The sequence below is a fragment of the Xenopus tropicalis genome, chromosome 6 (genome assembly GCF_000004195.4).
Source record: "Xenopus tropicalis strain Nigerian chromosome 6, UCB_Xtro_10.0, whole genome shotgun sequence".
Classification (NCBI taxonomy): Eukaryota; Metazoa; Chordata; class Amphibia; order Anura; family Pipidae; genus Xenopus; species Xenopus tropicalis.
This window is the reverse complement of record NC_030682.2, coordinates 146578787-146597224: the sequence shown is the minus strand read 5'-3', so window position 1 is coordinate 146597224 and position 18438 is coordinate 146578787. Positions and strand designations below refer to the sequence as shown.

Below are 18438 nucleotides of genomic sequence, written 5' to 3'. Positions count from 1 at the left end.
TTGGCAAGGGGGCCTTGCTGTATAGTACCCCCTTAGTGCATTTCTACACTGGGGCAGTTCATTCAGAGAGAATAGCTGTGTAGGGGATATAAAGCCTATAAACAATTGACCCAGTGAAAAAAATGTAACTACCTGATATCCATTTCTTATTCTCACTGGTTCCATAGTTATATGCAGAAATATAATAGCTTATTACAGCTCTCTGTCCCTCTCTGTGCTCTCTGCACTGCTAGTCCCGACTTCTGACACAATGTAGCAGGAGCAGATTAACAGACCTGAGAAGGGGCTCGTGAGGCAGTGGGGAAAGCGGAGTCCTGGTTGGAGGACAGCTGACTCTTATGTTGTTTTGGGAGTCAGAACCCGCGGGTAAAACCTGTGGTCAGTTGAGTGTGAATATTGTGGCCAAAATGTGTGCAGAGCGCCCTGTGCCAGTGAGTGTAAATGTAGATGCGCTGTGCTTCCCTGCATAGAGGGGCATTATGGTATTACTGTATTATATAATCCTATGGAAGCTCTGTTATTGGCATCTGCCCTCAGGAGAAGAGATTCCCGTATTCCTCATATCATTTTATAATTAGCGACTAATCAGACAGGGGCGGAACTTGTGGTGCTGTTTGTGCTCTTGTGGACCTGATAAAGAACTGCCCTTGTGTGTCGCATTTTCCAGCCCCCCCCCCAGTGATTCTATCAGGCGTTAATCTGTCCCACTGTCCCTTTCTTATAATTGCCCTCTGGGGCCCAATCTTTTCTCAGTGCCTCTGTCCCACTGTCAATGGGCCCTTTGTGTGTAACAGGCCGATACTGCCAAAAATCCCAGTGGGACAGGCCCAGCCCATTGGCATAGTGATCCATTATCCCCTCCTCATACCCACTGATTCCTTAGTCTGGGCCGGGCATGTACCCTCATGTCTCACACGCGCCCGTCTTTCCTTTTATTCTTCCTAAACAGTCACAGAAAATGTTGTGCAGCCCAATATCTGTCCCTGAGCATCCCTGTGCCATTATGTACAGGCTATGGGCAAACTTAGGGGGCTGTTCCTGCTGAATTGTGCTTAGTACAGGGGAATCCCTATGCTGCCATAGTTTTATGGTATCTCTCTGTACAGGCTATGAGCAAACTTAGGGGGCTGTTCCTGCTGAATTGTGCTTAGTACAGGGGAATCCCTATGTGCCATAGTTTTATGGTATCTCTCTGTACAGGCTATGGGCAAACTTAGGAGGCTGTTCCTGCTGAATTGTGCTTAGTACAGGGGAATCCCTATGTGCCATAGTTTTATGGTATCTCTCTGTACAGGCTATGAGCAAACTTAGGAGGCTGTTCCTGCTGAATTGTGCTTAGTACAGGGGAATCCCTATGCTGCCATAGTTTTATGGTATCTCTCTGTACAGGCTATGAGCAAACTTAGGAGGCTGTTCCTGCTGAATTGTGCTTAGTACAGGGGAATCCCTATGCTGCCATAGTTCCATGGCTTCTTATACCCATCCCCGTAGCTTTATTCCTCTCCCCGAGAGCTGCCATTAGATTCCCCAGCGAGGATTTCTGGGAAACGTCCGTCTGTGTGGGCTGCCAGGGAACAGTTCATCTGAAAGCTATGTCTCCTTCCTGCTAAAAATACTCTGTTTGGGAAAAAATGCCACAATGTGACTCCTTGCCCCCTCGGCTGTGCCGCCCCTCTGACTTCTGTAACAGCTGGAGAGGCCAGTGATCTCCCATGCCTCCTACTACAGGCTTCCCATTGTCAGACAGACATATATATATACTCACACTTGTTACCCACCCCAGAGAGTCATTATCCTGTAACAGAGTCACAGCCCAGACGTTGAGCATTTTAGGGATAAATATATCACAGGCTTCTCCATCCAGCAGTGCTGTAAATGTATATGAGATAAAGATGAGGTCCTCTTGTCCTGAGCCTTTTGGGACTGTTACTTTATTGATCTATAAATCACTGTTCCACCTTAAGAGTTCTTTATATGAGGTGCTGAGAAATATTCACCCTTCCGCCGCTCCTTTAAATTAACCTGCTAACTGCCAGCTAGAAATAACAAGCCAAGCATTGGGGTTTTCACTCTTTCCATAACGGAATGCCAAGCATCCGTTGCTTTTATAAGGCGACTGCAGTGTTAACCCACTCGCAGCCGGGGAGGCATTTTGCCCCATCCTGGGGTAACAGGGGCCGCAGCAGTAGAATGTGTGCAGAGGAGCAGGGGAAGGGGCTGGGAGCTGAGGTGCTGCGGTGGCTTCCTGTGTGTGAGTAGTGTGGGATGGAGCATTCATCTGAGAGGGAATACACAGTGCGGCGGCCTGACAATCCCATGGAGCCGCACTGCAGCCCGGATCGGCACACAGCGCCAGCAAGGTGGCACTACCAGTTCTGCTGAAGCCCAGACAGTCGGAGCTGCTGTAGATTCCAGGCATAGAGAGCTTTAATGGTGGCAGCCATCCAAGAATAACAATCCACATAGCAGAACGGGGAGGCGGCTGTGAGGGGGGATCATTAGTTGCACATAGACACATTCAGGGCTCAGAGGGTTCCAGGAGGATCTGTGAGGTATTGGCTTCTCCGGCACAGGATCCCTCGCTCTGCGCACTTCTTGGCCTTATTTCATGCTCCCTGGACCAACAGGTATTTCATTCTGCTTTTCCATTCCGCTGAGTTCCCCAGGCATTGTATGTGATTGTGTTGTTATTGTGTTGTTATTGGCTCTTTGTGCCACACTATGGGTTTGTTTCAGTTGGTGGGTTGGCACTGAGTCATGCAACTGATGCGTTGATTTTGCTATTAAATGTTATATTTATAGTTATTCCACTATAAGGGCTGCTAGTTTTGCACTCCTACTACTATCCCTACATTGCTAAATGATATCACAGTAAGCGAGGCTGTGCTACTATCCCTACATTGCTAAATGATATCACAATAAGCGAGGCTGTGCTACTATCCCTACATTGCTAAATGATATCACAATAAGCGAGGCTGTGCTACTATCCCTACATTGCTAAATGATATCACAATAAGCGAGGCTGTGCTACTATCCCTACATTGCTAAATGATATCACAATAAGCGAGGCTGTGCTACTATCCCTACATTGCTAAATGATATCACAATAAGCGAGGCTGTGCTACTATCCCTACATTGCTAAATGATATCACAATAAGCGCGGCTGTGCTACTATCCCTACACTGCTAAATGATATCACAATAAGCACGGCTGTGCTACTATCCCTACATTGCTAAATGATATCACAATAAGCGCGGCTGTGCTACTATCCCTACACTGCTAAATGATATCACAATAAGCGCGGCTGTGCTACTATCCCTACATTGCTAAATGATATCACAATAAGCGAGGCTGTGCTACTATCCCTACACTGCTAAATTATATCACAATAAGCGAGGCTCTGCTACTATCCCTACATTGCTAAATGATATCACAATAAGCGAGGCTGTGCTACTATCCCTACATTGCTAAATGATATCACAATAAGTGAGGCTGTGCTACTATCCCTACATTGCTAAATGATATCACAATAAGCGAGGCTGTGCTACTATCCCTACACTGCTAAATGATATCACAATAAGCGAGGCTGTGCTACTATCCCTACACTGCTAAATGATATCACAATAAGCGAGGCTGTGCTACTATCCCTACATTGCTAAATGATAAACAATAAGCGAGGCTGTGCTACTATCCCTACACTGCTAAATGATATCACAATAAGCGAGGCTGTGCTACTATCCCTACACTGCTAAATGATATCACAGTAAGCGAGGCTGTGCTACTATCCCTACATTGCTAAATGATATCACAATAAGCGAGGCTGTGCTACTATCCCTACATTGCTAAATGATATCACAATAAGCGCGGCTGTGCTACTATCCCTACATTGCTAAATGATATCACAATAAGCGCGGCTGTGCTACTATCCCTACATTGCTAAATGATATCACAATAAGCGCGGCTGTGTTACTATCCCTACATTGCTAAATGATATCACAGTAAGCGAGGCTGTGCTACTATCCCTACATTGCTAAATGATATCACAATAAGCGAGGCTGTGCTACTATCCCTACATTGCTAAATGATATCACAATAAGCGCGGCTGTGCTACTATCCCTACATTGCTAAATGATATCACAATAAGCGCGGCTGTGCTACTATCCCTACATTGCTAAATGATATCACAATAAGCGCGGCTGTGCTACTATCCCTACATTGCTAAATGATATCACAATAAGCGAGGCTTTGCTACTATCCCTACATTGCTAAATGATATAACAGTAAGCGAGGCTGTGTTACTATCCCTACATTGCTAAATGATATCACAGTAAGCGAGGCTCTGCTACTATCCCTACATTGCTAAATGATATCACAATAAGCGCGGCTGTGTTACTATCCCTACATTGCTAAATGATATCACAGTAAGCGAGGCTCTGCTACTATCCCTACATTGCTAAATGATATCACAATAAGCGAGGCTGTGCTACTATCCCTACATTGCTAAATGATATCACAATAAGCGAGGCTGTGCTACTATCCCTACATTGCTAAATGATATCACAATAAGCGTGGCTGTGCTACTATCCCTACATTGCAGCAGTTGAGCATCACTTTACAGCCCCCCTGGCAGAATGTGGGGGTTACGAGCCAGTGACAGGTGCAGGGAGTGAGCCAGCCCCCAGTGGGGGGTATTTAGCAGGGTCCCGGGAGTCCGTTGCTTACTGTCCCTGTGTTTATGCCCTAGTACTATACTGGAAGAGGAGAAGTTGCAGCAGGAGGAGCGGATGAGGATGGAATCCCGCCGACAGGTGACGGTTTCCTGGGATTCGGGAGGATCCGACGAGGCCCCCCCAAAGGTCAGTGACACTTTGGTCATTTCCCTATGGGACCTAACTGTAAATGATATCCTTATAAATGGTGCTTAGTGATGTCATCAGTTATAAGCAGAGTTTAGTGATGTCATTTCTGTCACATGACTCACTAAAACTTATTATATTATAATAGATAAAGTACCTCCTGTTGTTAAATAGAAGTCACCTCGGAGCTTTTATAGCTTCCCTATATAATACCCAGTCCTACTTTCAGTGAGTTTGTGCGGTTGACTTCCCGGCAGTGCAGGGGTTTAGCTGCTCGTACATACAGTAGCTGCCTGAGGGTTCCTCGCACAGCTGCACGCGACTCAGTACACTTACTGTTTATTGACTTTCTCCCCTGTGGGGGAGACACAAACTCCCCTGTCTCAGCACTTACAGTCCGGCCACCTGTCCGGCAAACTGCTGCTGTTACTGCCAGTCCCGTGCTCAGTCCATGAATAGGCTCCCACCTTACAGGGACACCCCCCCGGTGTTGCCATGCTGCCGTACAGTGATTTCATGATCTTCTCTCCTGTGTGATTCAGCCCAGCAGGCCGGGATACCCCAGCCCGAGGTCCAGCGAAGGTTTTTTCCCAAGTCCTCAACACATGGTGCAGCCCAATCACTACCAGGTAAGCCCAGGCGGGGCAGTATTGCAGCCATACAGTGTGGGGGGCACAGACACAACTGCCGTTTTCTCATCCATCACTCACCAACAGGGGCACCCATCTGATTCCCAGAGGTCTCTCAGAGACAGATATTGTGCCAGTCAGTGTAAATGGGTCACTCTCAGTACAACTCCACCCCTGGAATAGACGGCACCATAAAGTGACACATAAAGGCAAAGCTAACCAGCAGCCCTACATGTTATCTGATATATAGATGTCTGAACTGAGGTGCCCTAGCCCCATAGGGAAAAGGTTTGTTGGGGCATACTAGCAGGTAGGTAGGTAGCACTACCACTGAAATCTATAGGTACCACTACCACTGGACTATATAGGTACCACTGAACTCTATATGTACCACTGAACTCTATAGGTACCGCTATACAACTACCACTATAGGTACCACTACCACTGAACTCTATAGGTACCACTGAACTCTATAGGTACCACTATACAACTACCACTATAGGTACCACTACCACTGAACTCTATAGGTCCCACTGAACTCTATAGGTCCCACTGAACTCTACAGATACCACTAACATTGAACTATATAGGTACCACTGAACTCTATAGGTAGCACTACCACTGAACTCTATAGGTAGCACTACCACTGAACTCTATAGGTAGCACTACCACTGAACTCTATAGGTAGCACTACCACTGAACTCTATATGTACCTCTATATGTACCTCTATGACTGAACTCTACTGGCACATTCAGTCAGTGTAATAACTAATCTCAGTTGGTACCTCATTACATTACCTCTATAGGTACCACTATTGCTGCTACTAACCTGTATGTTCCCCCACATTCCTTTAAACTACATGCCATACACGTTTCATTTTCAGCAGATTGGGTCAGAACTGGAGCTGCAGCTGATGCATTTAGCTGATCATTTCACACACAGACTTCCCCACAAATAAGGAAGGGGTTATATAGATATTGTCTGAGACTGAGAACTGAGAGAAAGCACGAACGAGAGGAAACCAACCTTAGTAAACAATAACCATAACCTGTATGGAACCCAAACCGGCCTGTTAGCTGTCATCTGTTTAGTACAGTGACTAGTCCTTCTCTGTATATTTGTATTTATACATATGGGTAGGAGGTGCCATAGTGTTTCCCTTAGACAGTACAGTATAGGGGTACAGCTTATTGTGTGCCCAGAACATTCCTTCTCTGTATATTTGTATTTATACATATGGGTAGGAGGTGCCATAGTGTTTCCCTTAGACAGTACAGTATAGGGGTACAGCTTATTGTGTGCCCAGAACATTCCTTCTCTGTATATTTGTATTTATACATATGGGTAGGAGGTGCCATAGTGTTTCCCTTAGACAGTACAGTATGGGGGTACAGCTTATTGTGTGCCCAGAACATTCCTTCTCTGTATATTTGTATTTATAGAAATGGGTAGGAGGTGCCATAGTGTTTCCCTTAGACAGTACAGTATGGGGGTACAGCTTATTGTGTGCCCAGAACATTCCTTCTCTGTATATTTGTATTTATAGAAATGGGTAGGAGGTGCCATAGTGTTTCCCTTAGACAGTACAGTATGGGGGTACAGCTTATTGTGTGCCCAGAACATTCCTTCTCTGTATATTTGTATTTATAGAAATGGGTAGGGGGTGCCATAGTGTTTCCCTTAGACAGTACAGTATGGGGGTACAGCTTATTGTGTGCCCAGAACATTCCTTCTCTGTATATTTGTATTTATGCATATGGGTAGGGGGTGCCAAAGTGTTTCCCTTAGACAGTACAGTATGGAGGTACAGCTTATTGTGTGCCCAGAACATTCCTTCTCTGTATATTTGTATTTATACATATGGGTAGGAGGTGCCATAGTGTTTCCCTTAGACAGTACAGTATGGGGGTACAGCTTATTGTGTGCCCAGAACATTCCATCTCTGTATATTTGAGAATTATGTTTGCGCACTTATCTGCCCTGCACCAGTCCCGGGGCCTGTGGTTTGGGTCGGGGGGGTGTATAACTTGCTGTGTCACTCTGTGCCTCTCCAGGGAGGAAGTGCCGGTATCTTGGGTTCTTGGCGCTTATTCTTCTCCAAGCAATTTAGCCGTTTGGTTAAAGGAGCAGGACTGTGCATTCTGTAGCCATTTCATAGAGTTGGTAGCCACTGCGCCAGATTCATTCTGTGTGTTCCCTTTCCTCTTCCAGGTTTCTGGCTTTTCCATTTCCCATGGGATTCCCTCCATGTCAGGAAACCTGTATCCAGGTCAGGCATCCGTTATAGATCACATGGATTCCTGGAACCACCGGACACCTGATATAAACATGTGGCAGCCCGGCATGGAGGTAACGCCTAATGCTCTCGCCAGATTCCTCACATCATAGACAGAGAAACCACTCGGCCTGCCTTTCCTGCCGATGTTGTGCAGGATGTGGTTACGTACCTGAGTTAGACAATACACGGCCAATGGGAGGGCTACCGACCTGTCTGGCCCCAGCCACTTGTGCCAAGGATAATTAAATTATAGCTAAATGGATTGTTGGCTTCAGCAGGTGTTGAGGTTTATAGTTTAATCATACATGGCGGGCCAGCAACTTCCTGTTCTACACATCAAGAATTGAGTTGTGCAACGCAATTTTGCTTCCCCCATGTCTGTATTGATTTATTCTAATGGCTTCTGATTGGCTTATAGCCAGCGTGCCAACAGTCTGCATCACATTGGGCAGTCAGTGGCTCCGCCCCATGCACCAAACCTGCCATTGGCACATCCACTTTATAAGTTTAACCTTATCCCCAGTGACTTTATTTAGCGCCTATGTGTGGGGAGGGTTTACTTGGCCTTAGGTGGGGGTGGCACTATTAAGAGAGAGCGCCATACTCTCGGCTAAACACTTTTAGTCTTTCTTTCCTAGGACTCTGGGCCCATGGACCTGAGGAGTATGGCCCAGGTTCTGCCGACCCATTTAATGGAGGAAAGGCTAATAAGGCAGCAGCAAGAGATGGAGGAAGATCAACGCTGGCTGGAGAAGGAGGAGAGATTTTTGGTAATTACATTTTCCTTGATCTAATAATAATCAATAATATAAACTCGTCACATGACTGTTACACAGTAGCGCAGGCTGATCAAATCCTGAATTCTGTCCTTGGTTCTGTGCAGCCCCGTGCCCTTATTCCTGCTCTAGTGCTGGCCAATAGCAGGCAGGATTGGTAGTTCCCATAACTGCCTGTGGGAGTTGCAGTCCAACTACATGCTGACTGTGACAGGTTATCTGCCTGTTATCATGTGGTGCACTTCCTGTGAGCCGTACGGAGGCAGCAGCAACCGCAAGTGTGTGTCGTCTCTGCACCCTCTGTATGTGGGTCACGCCTTGTCACAGCGTCGGTACTGAGAGGTTCTGTGGCTCAGCTTTGTCTCCTACTGAGTCTTCATCAGGACCCCGCACCCCTCTGCCCGCTGATTTTCACCCTGTGGCCCCGGCTTGGTTCTTTCTGCCAAGCACTTAGCCACAACAGCAGCACAAAACTTTATTTATCTTGTCAGCCGGTTGCCTTCCCTCCAGCTCCTTCCTGAAGCCCCGGCGCGCGCAGGGTTAAAGAGATCCAGTCATTGGCTGCTGTTCCATTCCTTGCACTCGGCCAAGCCAAGAGCATATAAGTCTTCCTCTAACAGGAAGCGGGAATTAATGCTGCTTTTTCTCCATCCATGCGAGGAGCAGATCTGCCCGCGGCTCGGCACACTCACGCGCCACAGTCGTGCCCTTTCTGCACAAAATGCAGTTTTTCAGCTGCTGCGCGGGGCGAATGGTACGGCAGCCCCACGGCTCAGACTCCGATAGGTTCAGCTGGTTGGCACAGGGAGACGGGCACCTTCTGTTATATACAGATATTTATCTAATTCTACCCTTTTCTTATTTCAGAAGCCAGATGTGCGGCTCTCCAGGGGCAGCGTTGACCACGTGGATGGAAACCTTCAGTGCCCAGTAAGTGAGCGTCACTGTTTCGGTGCTTTGGGGGGGCTGCCTTGGCACCTTACCCACCTGCCGCATAGAAACCAAGAGACACCTTCATCCTTTTAGTATGGGAGATAAAGCAGCTGGCAGCTTTGGGGGCAGTCTGCCACCTCTCTGCAGTAAGATGCCCCCCCCCCCCCTCTGCAATGAGGTGCCCCCCCCAGTATAAACGGCTGCTCAGAGAGAGCGGATTGTTTGGATGAGGCTGTCAAGTAACCACTGTCTGTTTCCATAACAAAGCTCTGCGGATCTGTGCCAGCAGGGCGGCCAGGCATTTCTTCAGTTGATCCTTTCAGTGCCAGAGCGGTGCCCGTATGGGGGGGATTCACTTCCCGGGCTGTGCCTCCATCTGGGCACCACATGGGCAGGGCCATTCAGTTCCATGCAGCCAGATGTTTATTCTCACCGTTCACTGTGCAGTTTCCCATGGACTCCAACACGAGGGCGACTTTTCCTTTTTGGGTTATTTTTGGTTTATTATTTCCCGCACTGGGAATTTTGGGTCAAGTGGCATTAAAGTGATACACGCACCAAAATGCATCTGTTATTTGTGGCAATTAGAGATTTCACTAATGTTCCTACTATTAACCCCTTTGCCTCTCACCCCTCTGGGAGTAACTACAGCAGCTTAGAAACGGAGCGTGCCCAGATAACCTATGGGCACAGGGACTTCTGGCAGATGCAGTTCAGCAGGCACAATGGTTCAGCCTAACTCTGGGTGACATTATTTGTGCAATAAATGTGTGCTTATAAGCAGCATTGGGTGCCTTGGCTGTGCCAACAGTTGGCACATTTGCTGTGGGTGCACTGGCAGGAAGAGGGTGTAGTTACATGTTAAACCTCAGAGTTACTGTATGCACTGCCTTACGGACTCCTGAGTGTTTGTGCACGGGCTTGACTGATCTGTACTTTGTGTGTGTGTGCCTGTATCCATCTGGCACTGGGTCAGCTCCTCTCCTTCCCCGTTACTTATGGATCTGGGACTGGTTGAACCCAATCACTGGCCTGAGCTTTCGATGGCTTTGGGCAGAGATCCATTTGTCCCAATGCGCCCAAAATGACGAACGTCTGTTTTTGGCTTGGATGGTCCTGTTTGTGTGCAGTACGCCACTGGTGCGGGGATGGACCGGCATTGGTGCGAGGATAGGATGGGTCGGCATTGGTGCGAGGATGGGTCGGCACTGGTACGAGAATGGATCACTATTCCATGTGGCTCCAGTAAAGTGCCCAGACACAATCCTGTCCTGATTCCTCTCTCTGTCACATGAAATCCTCCGACTTCTGATTCCTCGGCGAGTGAGAAAACGCTTCAGGAATGTCTGTGGCTGGAAGGCCATGAAAGGAAAGTTGGAGCGAGCCAAGGTTTAGATAAGAAAACAACAACATTCCTCTGCGGCCCAGAACAAGAACCTACTGCCTCAGTTCTCCCTTTGGGCCAAAGTACATAGTCGTGAGAGTACTTGGGCAGGTTCTGGCACTGGTGCCAAACTGGTGGATAGAAATCATTGCGCCAGACGGAGGGTCAGCTCTTTGGCACGGGAAGCACCAGTGGGAGACGCAGGGAACCATCTCCCTATGCACCGACATAGACACGTACTTTGGGTTATACCAGCAGGGTCAGAGAGAAGTTCTCTAGAACCAGCACCTTCCTCTCACTTGGACCCTGCTTGGCTTTCAGAATTCATAAGGAACAGTCCATTCTGCAAGGAGGGGGAATCTGATGATTTACCTCTTCCTCCCGTAGCTGCTCTGATACATTGTCTGTCCATTCTGTCTCACTCACTGCTGATTGGCTAATTAAGGATTATTATTTACAACCCAAATAACATGCATGGTTCACTAATTCATAGGGAATAGCTTGCCTGCCCGTAGAGTAACACCCCCCTCCAATTCTCATGGTGAAATCTCACTTTGGCCTCTCCTGCTCTGTGCTAAATAGGAAATGTTCCTTATACAAATGTACCTGCTGATCACTTCATGCCTACAGTGGCCCTTTTAGGGGCCCATTTTGTTTCCTTACCCCAACAGAAAGCCAATCCGTATTGCCCCTTGCTATGTGTGTGTATGATTATTTATAGGCGGCTGCTTGTGTGCGCAGAACTGTACGTTTGCACCAGTCGTATGTAACAAATATAATTTTGCCCTTTCTCTTTACAGGCTGGGAACCAGCACATATACCAACCTGTTGGAAAGCCGGGTAAGTAGGTTCTGGGTGAGGGACAGTTTGAGTGACAGGAGGGCCACACGCAGGCTTACTCACACAGCACTTAGTTGAACTCCAGCTCAACGCAGCTCTGTTTATGCGCAGATCACTCGGCTCCACCAAAGAAACCTCCGCGCCCTGGGGCCCCCAGCCACCTGGGGAACCTTCCTGCACACAACAGCCCGGTGGACAGCTACAATGAAGGCGTCAAGGTAGGAGCAGGGAAAGGGAACGTTTGATACATCCAGTGATGCACAACTATATTACCCAGCATCCCCTGTCAAAAGCTGTACTTAGCTTCCCTGTAGCAGCAGAATGCAACGGCCAATTGGTACCACAATATATGGTGCTGCCCTTAGCAGGGGTTTCCCAGAAGGGAACTGGAAGCAGCTCCGGCCTGTACCATTAGCGCTGGGGTTCTGGTCTGACCTGGTTCTGTGCCAGCCGAGCATGGGTATTTCCATTTATGTCACAAATGCCCATAGACTGTTATTGCAGCTGCGCAGCCTTAGGGACTTTCCCCTGTGGCCCCCCCTGTAGCCGTATCCACTCAATACCACATTGCGATTGTTTCCATGCTCAGCTGCTGCGGTGGTGACTGCGGGAGGCTGCAGGGCCGACCCCTCCTGTGCAAATGGGTCGCTCCAAACCACACTATAGGTCCCACCACACTTGCCCAGGGGCATGAGAATAGCAGGGCAGGGACGCAGTATATGAGCTTTGCCTTTATATAAGGATTGTCCAATGCTGCTACCTGTACTGCAGTGTTCTGATGCTCTGGTGCTGAATTCCTAGTTATTGGTCTTCCTCTAACTGTTAAGGGGATATGTACAGTTTAACTGGGGTCTCCAGCCTCCCTGCTTTCTGCTATTATCATGTCTCTGGGCAGGTGTAGTGGGACCTGTAATGTGGTTTGGGCCAAGTATGAGCTAACGGGTTTTGTTTTTTTTTTTGCTGTCAGGTTTATGTAGCTGGTGTTTAGTTCCCCTTTAATAGTCATTCTGCCTCTGGGTTTCATATGCGTCCTGGGGTAAAGAATTGAGCAGGTGGAGTAGTGAGCCTGGAATCTGCCCGGCATCCTGAGCCTAAAGGAACCTCAACAAGCCCCTAATATATATTCCCCCCCCCGTCCTGTGAGCAGTGGAACAGCCCAGTAAATTCTCTTTCTGCCGTGACTTCACCGGCCCCACAAATATGAAATGCTGAGGTCACCGAAAAGGTTCACATTTCAAGGGAAAATATTCTTCAATGGAAAATGACACGAGCGACTGTTCCTAATCTCCGCTCGTTCAGAATTCCCAGCCTTCCTCTGAGACAGAACTTAGGGAAAAGGCCCCCCATTTATATGCAGGGAAGCAGGGTGTACTTGCCCTTTATCCTACTGACCTGTGGCCCTGGGCAAGTAGATGAGCATCTCAGTGCCTGTGGCTGTAGATTATTTGGCACAGAGGGGGTTATTGTTATATCTATAATATGTGCCAGGTTGGAATCTCAAACTTCAGTGGAATGGTGCCCCCTAGAGGCGGGGTGAATGTGATTACTTAGCTTTTACCATGCAGTAATATTGAACCAATCATATTCTGGCTGTAGAAGAACCTTAACAGACGCAATAGCCTGAAGCCCTCCCCCGAGGAGCACATATGCAGCCATTGGCCAGTTACTGGCGCTGGCACCTTCGGTTGCCTCTGGTTGGCTTACAGGTTCTTTGTTGGTGTGATCTGGGCCAGTACAGTGCTCCAATAGGATGCTTTACACATGTGACCAATACTGTGCAGTATGTGGGATGGGAGGCAGTACTGAATATACTGGGAGTCAGGAGGTGACGCAGTATTGGCCCTTCTGCCCCCACGCAGGCCAACTCTGTGGTACTTTGCGCCAGTTGCCCGCTACGTAGGCAGCGCTGGTTCCCTTGCATGCCCTTATGTTCTGCATGTACCCCGGCATGTAGCATGGGGTAAGTAGGAGCTTTGTGCACGATGATTTGCCCCCCAGCCCGGCGCTGATGCATGGAGCTTATTAGTGATATAGAATACCAGTAGCACCCCCCCCGGCAGCCATGATCTGCAACCCCCAGTAACCAAGCACTATGAGGATTCTGGGAGTTGCAGTTCAGTAGCAGCCGCCAATCCCTGCTTTGCATTTATTCTCCATTCAATTCCTTTCTCCTGCATTTATTAATAGATTTTTCTTTTTTTTTTTTTCCTTTGCTTCGGTAACTTTTCTTAACCCTCCTCTGCTCGCAACTAGCCATGGCGGGTAAGCACTACCTCTGTGTGTGTGTGTGTGCCCGTGTCGTGCCCGTCTCCTACTGCATGTTCTCACAGCTTCAAACGGGTCACTTGGTACCGCTCACACCCAAACAGAAATTCTCATCCAAACAAGCATCTGACTTACAGCCCCTCTGACTTACATTGGGGGGCGACTGTTGCTTGTATGGGGGTTAATCACATGACTCGGTGCTCCTCTGAGCACTTTTGCAGTTATGAGATTAGCAGTTTTACTCATGGGGCTATTGGCTCAGCAGCCCCTGGCGCTTGGTTCTTGGCCCCTTCTCATTATTATGGGTGACCTTGTATTTAGTTCCGCAGACTGGCACCCCCATGCCCGGACTGGGCTCTCATTGCACTGTGCCCGGCACCTTGGATTCTATTTGTGGCCCAATAAGATCTACTGGCTTTGCTGCCAGACGGCTGGTTGGATGAGAATTTCCATTTTATGGCTTCAAGTATGGGGGGGTCTGCACTTCTATTGGGGTCTTCTTGGTGCCAGACCAACACAGGTCCATTGCCCTATAGACCCCGCAGGAACACTTGGGCCACTGGGTTCTGTATTAATGATACTGTATGCCCAGATACCCAACCTCTTGTACCCTGTGCTCACTGCTGCCCTCTGTATCCACTTCTCTGCTTCCCCCATAAATAAATCTCTCCCCACGGGCTGCTATTCTGCCCCCCAAGCCAGTAACAGCCCTGAGTGTTCTCTCTGCAACTCAGTAAATGGGTCAGTACATCAGTAAATGGGTCAGTACATCAGTAAATTGCACAATATTTTCTCTCTCTGATTCCTCTTGTTTTGCTTATTAAGATCCAGCCCCAGGAGATCAGCCCCCCGCCGACTGCCAACCTGGACCGAACCAACGACAAAGTCTACGAGAATGTGACCGGTCTGGTTAAAGCTGTGATAGAAATGTCGAGCAGGATCCAGCCGGCGCCCCCCGAGGAATATGTTCCCATGGTCAAGGTAATTGCTTTTCTGCCCTGGAATAGCAGTACCAGAAGGTGTCGGTAGGTTCATACACAGGGAGGTAGGTAGATGCACGGGCGGCTAGGTAGATGCACGGGCGGCTAGGTAGATGCACGGGCGGCTAGGTAGATGCGCGGGCGGCTAGGTAGATGCGCGGGCGGCTAGGTAGATGCGCGGGCGGCTAGGTAGATGCACGGGCGGCTAGGTAGATGCACGGGCGGCTAGGTAGATGCACGGGCGGCTAGGTAGATGCACGGGCGGGTAGGTAGATGCACGGGCGGGTAGGTAGATGCACGGGCGGTTGTAAATGAGAAATGTGTAAATGAGAAAGGTGTAAATGAATGAATCCAAAAATCCTAAATGTGTGATTGGCTCTGTCCCTGACGTGTGATTGGCTCTGTCCCTGACGTGTGATTGGCTCTGTCCCTGACGTGTGATTGGCTCTGTCCCTGGATCTGCCTGCTACCGTTTCACTGCTAAAAAGGCACCCAGCCCTTTCCTAATACTGTCTGCTGTATCCGCCATCACTAGCACTTCAGGGAGGGTTGGGGGGTCTCAGCTTCTGGGGGTGTATAAACAGCACGGAACTGACACGTCTGATTTCCTCCCGCAGGGGGTGGGCCTGGCGCTGCGGACGTTATTGGCGACAGTAGATGAAACCATTCCTGTTCTTCCGGCCAGCACTCACAGAGAGGTAAGTTGTGCTTATGCTTCTGTTTCTGCCCCGGCCCTACGGGTATTTACTATGGGTGCCCCTACAGTAGTGATCCCCAACCAGTGGCTCAGGGCGACATGTTGCTCCCCAACCCCTTGGGTGTTGCTCTCAGTGCCCCCAAACCAGGGAGTTATTTTTGAATTCCTGACTTGGGGGCAAGTTTTGGTTGGATAAAAACAAGATTCCCTACCAAATAAAGCCCCTGTAAGCTGATAGGGTGCATAGAGGCCCCTAATAGCCAATCACAGCCCTTATTTGGCTCCTCCATGAACTTTTATGGTGCTTGTGTTGCTCCCCAAGTCTTTTTACATTTGACTGTGGCTCCCGAGTAAGAAAGGTTGGGGAACCCTGCTCTACAGGGAGAAATACATGGGTAATGTGATAACAGGTCTAGTAACCCATAGCAACCAATCAGCAGTTGTATTTACTGGTCACCTGGGGGGTGTGAGAGTGACACTGCGCACTCAGATGGGGGGGGGGGTATCCCGGGGGGCAGTTCTGCGTCCCTCCCCTGAGTGTCTGTCACTGTTGCAGATCGAGATGGCGCAGAAGCTGCTGAATTCGGACCTGGCGGAGCTGATCAATAAGATGAAGTTGGCGCAGCAGTACGTGATGACCAGCCTGCAGCAGGAGTACAAGAAGCAGATGCTGACGGCGGCGCACGCTTTGGCCGTAGACGCCAAGAACTTGCTCGATGTCATAGACCAAGCGCGACTGAGAATGATCAGCCACTCGCGGCCGCATTAGAGCCACCGGAACCCCTGTCCTGTTTCTCTCAGCAAGTTTCCCTTTGGGATTCCATCAAAGCCTTCCACCAGCAACGCTCTGCTTCTCCTGCGCTGCCCGGGCCACGACTTGCAGTTTTACCCCCCTTTCTTCCTCTTATAACTATGGCTGAAATACGGGGCGCCCGGGGCGGAGTTACCGGCAACATCCCCATAGCAACTGAGAAAGCCAGCCTGCCCGGCCCAGTAGCCCAGGGCGGCCAATGCAACATGGAGGACAGAGGCTGCCCGTAGCGCGCAGAGGGTCGGAGCGGCGCAGAGATTTACGGTTACCCGGGAAACCCAGGAAGCGGCCGCTGGAACTTTTTTTTTTCTATTCATGTAACTCAGCGGTTGCCGGATCTACACAGCGCTGAGCAGCGATTCCTTATCAGACCTTTTACCCTCTTGTTTCCGTGCGGATGGATACAAGCATTTCATTGGACGTCAGCAGCCGCTAGTTCTTGTTTTTATTTTCACCCAAATAAAGTTATTTTTTTGTAAATGTGCCGTTAGCAACGTCCGCGCCTGCACAGACTCCACCCCCCCAGCCATTCACTGTTTTTAATTAATTTATAAAGAAGTCTCACGTTCCCGCGCAACGTTTTTACTCGCTTAGTTCACCCGCGCCTAATGCCAGGCGACTCCACCCCCTTCCGCTGTTTTTTTATCTGCATCGTTGGTATCCGAATAAATTATCTTTTTGTTCTCTGTTCAACATGAACCCCTGTTGCTTCGCCAGGGGGCGCTATAACTTATTCTCAGGAAGAATAGAATGGACTTGTATATATACAGTACTTACCTATTAAAGAGGTGTGACCTGCGACCCGAGCCGTCATTGTCATTTGTATTGTGGGGCGGAGCATTTGTCTGCCCCGCCCATGTGTCTTCTCTGTGTTACCGCACCAACATCACCTAGGTAAACTGAGCAAACTTAGGGGGCTGTTCCTGCTGAATTGTGCTTAGTACAGGGGAATCCCTATGTGCCATAGTTTTATGGTATCTCTCTGTACAGGCTATGAGCAAACTTAGGGGGCTGTTCCTGCTGAATTGCGCTTAGTACAGGGGAATCCCTATGTGCCATAGTTTTATGGTATCTCTCTGTACAGGCTATGAGCAAACTTAGGGGGCTGTTCCTGCTGAATTGTGCTTAGTACAGGGGAATCCCTATGTGCCATAGTTTTATGGTATCTCTCTGTACAGGCTATGAGCAAACTTAGGGGGCTGTTCCTGCTGAATTGTGCTTAGTACAGGGGAATCCCTATGTGCCATAGTTTTATGGTATCTCTCTGTACAGGCTATGAGCAAACTTAGGGGGCTGTTCCTGCTGAATTGTGCTTAGTACAGGGGAATCCCTATGTGCCATAGTTTTATGGTATCTCTCTGTACAGGCTATGAGCAAACTTAGGGGGCTGTTCCTGCTGAATTGTGCTTAGTACAGGGGAATCCCTATGTGCCATAGTTTTATGGTATCTCTCTGTACAGGCTATGAGCAAACTTAGGGGGCTGTTCCTGCTGAATTGTGCTTAGTACAGGGGAATCCCTATGTGCCATAGTTTTATGGTATCTCTCTGTACAGGCTATGAGCAAACTTAGGGGGCTGTTCCTGCTGAATTGTGCTTAGTACAGGGGAAATTTTTGTTTATTGAATTCTTGCATCCTAATACAATAAATCTAAATAAATAACAAACAAATAAGCAAAGCAAAAAAAATATTTACATACAAAGGATAAACATAACCAACTTATTCACATAATTCTGCTTCCTCTGTGGGCAACTGCACAAATTTTGATGTACAAGGTTGCACCTGAGATATTCACAAACCTGCTCCATTTTCAGCTTACGATTTTTACCCCAATGAGCGGCTCAGCCTGGCTGGGTGCCACTCTACTATAAACAACTATACACACAAAACATGGCTCTGACTCCAGGAAGACAAAAGATTGGGCTACTCACCTAAAACTGTATGAAGCCCCATCAGAAAAATACATAGAAGGCAAAAATCTAAGGGGGG

The 18438-nt window shown here is 48.5% G+C and overlaps 1 protein-coding gene across 15 annotated transcripts in view; it reads left to right on the top strand.

Annotated features, from left to right (window-relative positions):
* The window catches only part of ptk2 (protein tyrosine kinase 2), a 151163-nt gene extending 133912 nt beyond the window's left edge, over positions 1–17251 (top strand). For 7 of the 15 annotated variants that reach the window (XM_004915034.4, XM_018095177.2, XM_018095179.2 and 4 more), the window contains 11 exons: positions 4745–4856; positions 5399–5485; positions 7698–7835; positions 8403–8534; positions 9408–9470; positions 11658–11697; positions 11809–11915; positions 13951–13959; positions 14788–14943; positions 15560–15640; positions 16196–16408. In XM_004915034.4, coding sequence (XP_004915091.1) covers positions 4745–4856; positions 5399–5485; positions 7698–7835; positions 8403–8534; positions 9408–9470; positions 11658–11697; positions 11809–11915; positions 13951–13959; positions 14788–14943; positions 15560–15640; positions 16196–16408 — 1138 coding nt within the window. Of the gene's footprint in view, positions 1–2319; positions 2628–4744; positions 4857–5398; positions 5486–7697; positions 7836–8402; positions 8535–9407; positions 9471–11657; positions 11698–11808; positions 11916–13950; positions 13960–14787; positions 14944–15559; positions 15641–16195 lie in introns of those variants that run through there. The other 8 variants (XM_018095176.2, XM_018095180.2, XM_031904109.1 and 5 more) reach the window with 5 other exon arrangements.
* Positions 17252–18438: the final 1187 nt, after the last annotated feature.